The sequence below is a fragment of the Mus caroli genome, unplaced genomic scaffold, assembly GCF_978045245.1.
Source record: "Mus caroli unplaced genomic scaffold, Mus_caroli_1 scaffold_8, whole genome shotgun sequence".
In the NCBI taxonomy this organism is placed as follows: Eukaryota; Metazoa; Chordata; class Mammalia; order Rodentia; family Muridae; genus Mus; species Mus caroli.
The window spans coordinates 5118277-5126060 of NW_028227263.1; the positions used below are offsets into that span (position 1 = coordinate 5118277).

The window sequence follows — 7784 nt, forward strand, 5'->3', positions numbered from 1 at the left end:
ATACATGCTAAGAAAAGCTCCTGTTCTCAGGGTATCATAGGACATGAACTATGTTAAAGCAAACAGAAGCTGTAGATGGATACTGCCCATTTTAGGCAGGGGTCCTTCTGTTCTGGGTCTACTGTATACAGAGCGGAGAGTTCATGCTCCCACTATCACACTGTGTTGAGAGATGATGTTATCATTTCTACAGAAACAGAGAGACGAGAAGCACTTCTACTCAGAGCTGGTTGAACCCAGTGTGAAATGATGGCTGCCCCACACTTTGTGTCTCCTTGACCATCCCCAGCTGTGTCACAGTAACTCCCAAAACTCACTCTCAAATGGCAATAAACAATTACACAACTGTGGTGGAGTTTCACCTGCAGAGACTCTCTGAGGACCCTGGGCTCCAGGCTCTCTTCTTCGTCTTTTTCTTGCTTCTTTACATCATGGCTCTTGCAGGAAACACCCTCATCATCATAGCCTTTAGCCTCAACCGAACCCTTCACACCCCCATGTACTTCTTCCTTGCAAATCTGGCCCTGTTGGACATCGTCTGTACATCCACTGTTGTTCCCAAGATGCTGGAGGGATTGGTGGTTAAGAGCAGCTACATTTCTTATATCGGATGCATGACCCAAGTCTTCTTCCTCATCGGTGTTCTAGGGATTGAACTGCTGCTGCTCACTTCCATGGCCTATGACCGCTATGTGGCCATCTGCCACCCACTGCACTACAACACGCTGATGAGCTGGCCCATCTGTGTCCTGCTTGCAGGCAGTGTGTGGGTGATTGGCATAGCCAACACATTTGTGCAAACTGGCCTGATGATCCGACTCAATTTCTGTGGCCCCAACCAAATTCGTCACATCTTATGTGAAATCCCAACACTGCTGCTTCTGTCTTGCAGCTCAACCACCCTCAACAACATCATGCTTGTCATTGCAGATGCTTATTTTGGTGTGGTCAACTTTCTGTTGACTATGATATCCTACAGCTTCATCATTTCCAGCATCCTGCGCATCCGCTCAGCTGAGGGCAAGAAGCGTGCCTTCTCTACCTGCTCTGCCCACCTGGTGGTGGTCACCCTGTACTACTCCACTTCCATCTACACCTATTTCCAGACTGGCTCTGGATCCTCCTTGGAGAATCGCAAGGTTGTTACCTTATTATACACAGTAGTCAGCCCTACCCTGAACCCCATCATTTATTCTCTGAGGAACAAGGATGTCAAGGTAGCCCTCAAAAAGTTATTTCCCTGTTTCCATTGAGGAGGCAGAAGGCACTAAATGTGACTTGATTGAGCTGTTGTTGAACTTTGTGGGATGTGTGACTGAGAATCTGATGTCCTGTCAGAGAACAGAATTGTAATTTATATGGTAGATGTACATCTTCTGTGCTCTCCTTGGAGGAGCCACTGGCCATTTTCTTTAGGAAATGTGGACATCCAGGTATGGGGTAGGCTGTGTGTTTATATCCTGGGTAGCTATCTCTTACATAGAGCTTTTTGCTATCATGCATTGGAGAAAATCACCCAGACCTCGACATTGGACTAAGTCCTCTTAGTTTGGTCTTGAGAAGTGTGTCTGGTAGCACCATGGTCCTTATACCTCTGAGAGGAGAGAGAACAAGCACTATACTTCTCATACAGGTAATGCCCAGGAAGGTGTGGGTTGACTCGCCTGATCCGGGTTGCTTTGCCATCATAGTAGAGGATGCCAGCCTTTTCTTTGTTTGGACAGAAGCTTCTGCAGACTGAGTAAGAGATTAATCTCCCTCTGGCCTCTGAATGCTGTTTTTCCACTGCATCCTCCTCCCCCCAAACAGTTTCCTCTATGCTATAATAAACACTGTATTGTTTAATGCTGTTGTTAGTAACCTCCAAAGGCACAACTGCCTCTGTGATTCTTCACCTTTGAATCTATTGGTGTAGTTTCCTTTTGAAGACCTTTATATATTTGCTAATCACTTGTTCCAAGACACTTGTTAGGGTCGATATTGGTTTGATCAACTCTCTGCCATGTCATGATTATTTCCTCTCAAGGGCATACTCATGATCCTGGGAAGCCCCCATGAATGGCTAAATATCCTCTACTCAGAATACAAGCACACACATGCAAAACCAAACTTGTCAATGTTTTTGTGCTTATATTCATCATACATCAATCAGGGTACAGGATCCAGCTGTTATTTTTCTTTCAAGAAGTCTCTTAGAAGTCAACAAAGGTTATCAGGCTTGGCAGCAAGTGCTGAACCATGGTATTGGTCATACACTTTTGATCTTAAAATGTGTTTTCTACACTGTATCTGGGGTTTTAATGTCCACTGTGCTTTACTGAAAGAGTTCAAGCATAGTGAATTGGACAGGATTTAGCCAGACAGCTGTGATTTTGTCTCTATTCCTCTGCTGTTGAGTTCTTGATTATATCAATTTTCTAATTCATTTATTTGTGTGCCCTTCTATTTTACTCATTTCAAAACAAGCTGCAATTATTAATTCACACTTCCTTAAATAGTTTCATATGCATATTAGAGACAATAATTTCTTTGTAGGTTTTTCTGGACTGAAGCCCTAAAGGAAAAAATTTCAGACACTGAAATGGGCAAGTCAGGCCATCATATACTGAGTTTTGGCAAATACACACAGCTATGTAATGCAAGACTCCTCATAGAATGGAGATGGTAGCCTTTAATGTAGGATGTTTTACCCAGGGCTGTTCTACATGTTGGGCCTGAGGTCATCAGAGCTCTTTCTGGTAGTCATTGCTGTCCTGACATTTCAGCTGCAGGTCAGTTTTGTGTGTTATAGAACTTTGTACACATGACATCATGCAACACACATTCTGACATATGTGCTCTTTCATAGCACATTGGATTTTTATTTTTTAATATTATTTATGTGTATGAAGATTTTGACTGGATGTTTGGACTAGCATGCCTGGTGGCCTTGGAGGTCAGACTAGGGTGTTAGATTCCCTGGAATGAAGTGACAGATGGCTGTATGTCAATATGTGGATGGGCAAATAGAGTCCAGGTCATCTGCAGAGCAGTAAGTGTTTTTAACTGATGAGCCATCTTTCCAGCCATACAACAATATTTAAAATGCACTCCTGTTCTGTTATGTAACCAATGCCATGTTCTTTTCCATTTTGGTGAGTACTAGGATCTAAGGCACACTTTATTACTCAACTCCCATAAACAATCATACAAATCCTCTTCCATTCCTTTCTTTCTCTGCAGTAAGTGACTGTGAATGGCTTCTCAGGGACTCAGGGTGAGTGGAGGCTGAGATTTGTAACAAAGTTTTCACTGGGGTTTTACCCTTCATACTCTCAGCAACAGTGAATGGGATTTCTGCTGGCTTTTACTCTCACCTACATTCGATGATAGAAAATTACTCAGGATTAAAGTCTAAACTTCCCTGACTCCTGCTCAGCTCCTGAGAGGCTCCCTGCTGCTCTAAGAGTAACACTGGCATTGGGGTTGTAAGCAGTAGTTGATGTAGTTTGTAGGGCTGCACTTTTGTTATTTAGTGCAGAGGTACAGTCCTACAAACTACATCAACTACTGCTTCACACATTTTTCTGCTCCTGTGGTCCTTAACACCCCTGGTGATTTCCTTTTTTTGATGTGTTACTTAGGAAGATATTACTTTAATTATAAATCTTTAGGCATTTCCCTATTGGCACTGTTGGTGTAGCTTCCTTGCAGTCAGTTGTTCCTGGAGAACCCTGTGCCTTTCAGTTCCTGAGAAACTAAGGCATTCCCCAAGGAAGTGAAGCATTCAGGCTGTGGTCCCTAGAAGTCAGCAATAAAAAGCATATAAAGGGCCTACAGAATAATTATTCTGAGACATTAATATGGTATACTATATAGTTTGCAAACACTGTATCCTGGCAACTACACTTGTATTCTTCCTGGGCAACTGCCATTATACTCTCTTTCTGATAGGGTTATCCAAAGTCTGATTGTTTGTAATGAACTTGTCTCATCCTCAGTCTTGCTCAGACTCATCCATCCTGGTCTAGTTTTCATTTCTCACTGACTGTAAACACACACACACACACACACACACATACACACATACACGCACATATGTTCCTAGGGTCCTCAAAAGACCCTGTATCCTGTCATCATTGTGTTGGTGCTCATGAAGAATGGAAGTCACAGTTTCTGATTTGGGCTGATGTCCTTCTTGTTATGTTCATTACTGAAAGGACTGAGATACTCCACTGTAATAAACCACTTTACTTTGGCTTGTACTTATATCAGTTTCTTTTCCTGTGCCTAATAGTTCTGTTGCTAGGGGTAGAAGTGTTTTGGGGTTCTTCTGTCACAGTGACTGTTTCTAACTCCATGTTAACCCTTTGTCAATAAATAATTTCCTTTATTCATGCTATTAACTTCTGCTCTGAGATTAAGACTAACTGATATTAAAATGCTTAGCTGGTGCAGCTATCATTCAATGGTTGGTATGATGTATTTTTTCATTATTTTATTTTCTGCCTAAATAAATTAATTTTTAGAATTATTTATATCACAAATACTACCCCTCAAGTCCCCTGTTCCAAAATCCTTCACCTTATCTCTCCTCTTCTTCCCCTCTGAGAGGATGCCTCTCCTGGGCATCCACCTTCTATAGGGCATCAAGTCACTTCAGGTTTAGGCAAGTAGTCTTTCACTGGCACACAACAGGGCAGTCACTTCTCTGATACATATATGCCAGGGGCCTTGGATCAGCCCATGTAAACTCTTTGTTTGGTGGCTTAGTCTCTGGGAGACCCTAGTTGACACCTTTGGTCTTTATATGGCATTGCCATCCCCTAAAGATCTTTTAATCCTTCCCCCAAGTCTTCCACAGGTGTCCTCAACCTCAGTCCAATGCTTGGCTGTGCATCTGTCTCAGTCTGCTGCTGGTAGAGCCTCTCAGAGGACAGCCATGCTAGGCTGCAAGCACAACCTACCATCAGTAATAGTGCCAGGGTTTTGTCCCCACCCATGGGATAAATCCCACGTTGGGCATTACATTGGTTGGCCATTCTTTCAGTCTCTGCACTATTTTTGTTTCTGCTTTTCTTTTAGAGAGGAACAATTTGAATAACAAATTTTGACGGTGAGGTGGTGATTCTTCTCCTGTACTGGGGGTTTTTTCTAACTGCTGGAGTGGACTCTGCAAGCCTCATCTCCCCAGTGTTGGGCATTTCAGAAACGGTCACCACATTGAGTTGTGGGTACTTCTCACATCCAGGTCTCTGGGACTTTCTACAGATTCTGGGCACACCACCCTCAACAACTGCATATGTCCTTTTATTCTCCCGGCCCTCATGGATTCTTTCCTATCTTGCCACATGTGACCCTGCCCCCATTTTCTTCCCCCTCCCCCCTTCCACTCAGCTTCTGCCCTTCCTTCTCTTCCCTCCCCTCCCTCCCTCCTTCTTTCCCTCAGCTTCCCATGATTGTTTTGTACTCCCTTCTATGTGGGATTTCAGCATCCCCTCTTGGGCCTTTCAGTTTGTGCTGGCAAGTGACACTGAGTCCAGAAACTATTTGGTTTATATACAGTATAGAGATAGTGTGAAAAGAGGAGCAGAGAGTGGAATAGTAGTGAAGCAGGAGAGGGTTAATGGGTGTCTGTTCAAGGACTAATTTTATGGCCAGTTGTAACTGTCTGTGACCTGACCTCTGTTTACCTTTTACTTTTTCCATGATCACTTGAGCTTGTTATTTCTCTAAGGTCTCAAGGACATGCACCTGGAGTTTTATCAGGAGGAGTGTTGGGTGTTGGTTTTTGAAGACACTGAGGCTGTGCCATGCTAATGCTAGGGGAGGGGGAAGGTCTGCTACAGCACAGAAACCAGCTGTCTACATAACTTGCTTGCCATGGGAGGTGGGGTGAGGGGGGATGGGAGCCTCTGGCAGGGAAAGCAGAGGCAAACTGTCTGTATAATGCCTAAGACTCTCTAGTGTAAGAAATTCAGGGGTTACAACACAGGAGGAGCTGAGAGTTCTAAATCTTCATCTGACTGCTGCTATCAGAATACTGACTTCCACGCAGCTAGCATGAGAGACTTATAGCCCACACTCACAGTGATACTTCTACTCCAACAGGGCCAGCCCTAAGAGTGTCAGAACCTTGGCTGAGCATATGCAAACCATCACATACCAGCAATGGAGGAGTGTTCTCTTTGCTCCACATCCTAGCCAGCATGTGCTAATACTTGAGTTTTTTATCTTAACTGTTAGGAACCAACAAGCTAATAACTAACAGGTGATCTTCCCAAGATGGTCTGCCTTGAATTATAATAATCCACAACAGATTCATTCCTATAGCCAAGGCCCAAGAGAAGACAGAGAAAATCATTTTAGGAAATATTACTGCTATTAATGTGCTTTTCCTGCTATTATTACACATATAAGACAACCACTAGGTGTCATCCCACCCTTTTGAGGAGATCTCTCCAGATCTGCCAAGATATACTATTTTGTAGTAATGCTATATAGAAAAATAGATGACTTCTCAATTCTTTATAATGATCCCATTAGAATTCCTAAAATTATATCAGTATTTATTTAGCTCTCTTATAGTGGGACTTCTTTTTTTTGATTTTTTTTTATTTTTAATATTTTTATTACATATTTTCCTCAATTACATTTCCAATGCTATCCCAAAAGTCCCCCATAGCGCCCCCCACTTCCCTACCCACCCATTCCCATTCTTTTGGCCCTGGCATTCCCCTATATTGGGGTATATAAAGTTTGCAAGTCCAATGGGCCTCTCTTTCCATTGATGGCAGACTAGGCCATATTTCGATACATATGCAGCTAGAGACATGAGCTCTGGGTTCTGGTTAGTACATCATGTTGTTCCAACAATAGGGTTGCAGATCACTTTAGCTCCTTGGGTACTTTCTCTAGCTTCTTCATTGGGAGCCCTGTGATACATCCAATAGCTGACTGTGAACATCCACTCCTGTGTTTGCTAGGCCCCGGCATCGTCTCACAAGAGACAGCTATATTTGGGTCCTTTCAGCAAAATCTTGCTAGTGTATGCAATGGTGTCAGCGTTTAGAAGCTGATTATGGGATGGATCCCTGGATACGGCAGTCTCTAAATGGTCCATCCTTTCATCACAGTTACGAACTTTGTCTCTGTAACTCCTTCCCTGGGTGTTTTGTTCCCAATTCTAAGAAGGTGCACAGTGTCCACACTTTGGTCTTCATTCTTCTTGAGTTTCATGTGTTTAGCAAATTGTATCTTATATCTTGGGTATCCTAAGTTTTGGGCTAATATCCACTTAATAGTGAATACATATTGTGTGAGTTCTTTTGTGATTGTGTTACTTCACTCAAGATGATGCCCTCCAGGTCCATCCATTTGGCTAGGAATTTCATAAATTCATTCTTTTTAATAGCTGAGTAGTACTCCATTGTGTAAATGTACCATAATTTCTGTATCCATTCCTCTGTTGAGGGACATCTGGGTTCTTTCCAGCTTCTGGCTATTATAAATAGGGCTGCTATGAACATAGTGGAGCATGTGTCCTTTTTACCGGTTGGGACATCTTCTGGATATATGCCCAGGAGAGGTATTGCTGGATCCTCCGGTAGTACTATGTCCAATTTTCTGAGGAACCGCCAGACTGATTTCCAGAGTGGTTGTACAAGCTTGCAATCCCACCAACAATGGAGGAGTGTTCCTCTTTCTCCACATCCTCGCCAGCATCTGCTGTCACCTGAATTTTTGATCTTAGCCATTCTGACTGGTGTGAGGTGGAATCTCAGGGTTGTTTTGATTTGCATTTC

At 43.0% G+C, this 7784-nt stretch overlaps 1 protein-coding gene across 1 annotated transcript; it reads left to right on the plus strand.

The window, feature by feature from the left end:
• Positions 1-323: 323 nt before the first annotated feature.
• On the plus strand, positions 324-1253 carry LOC110288708 (olfactory receptor 13A1-like). The gene has a single exon (XM_021154984.2). It carries the CDS (start codon positions 324-326, stop codon positions 1251-1253), a length of 930 nt encoding a protein of 309 aa, XP_021010643.2.
• Positions 1254-7784: the final 6531 nt, after the last annotated feature.

What these genes read in the sequence shown, in the direction of transcription:
- LOC110288708 (XM_021154984.2), top strand. Translation starts at nt 324, where the DNA reads ATGGCAATAAACAATTACACAACTGTGGTGGAGTTTCACCTGCAGAGA.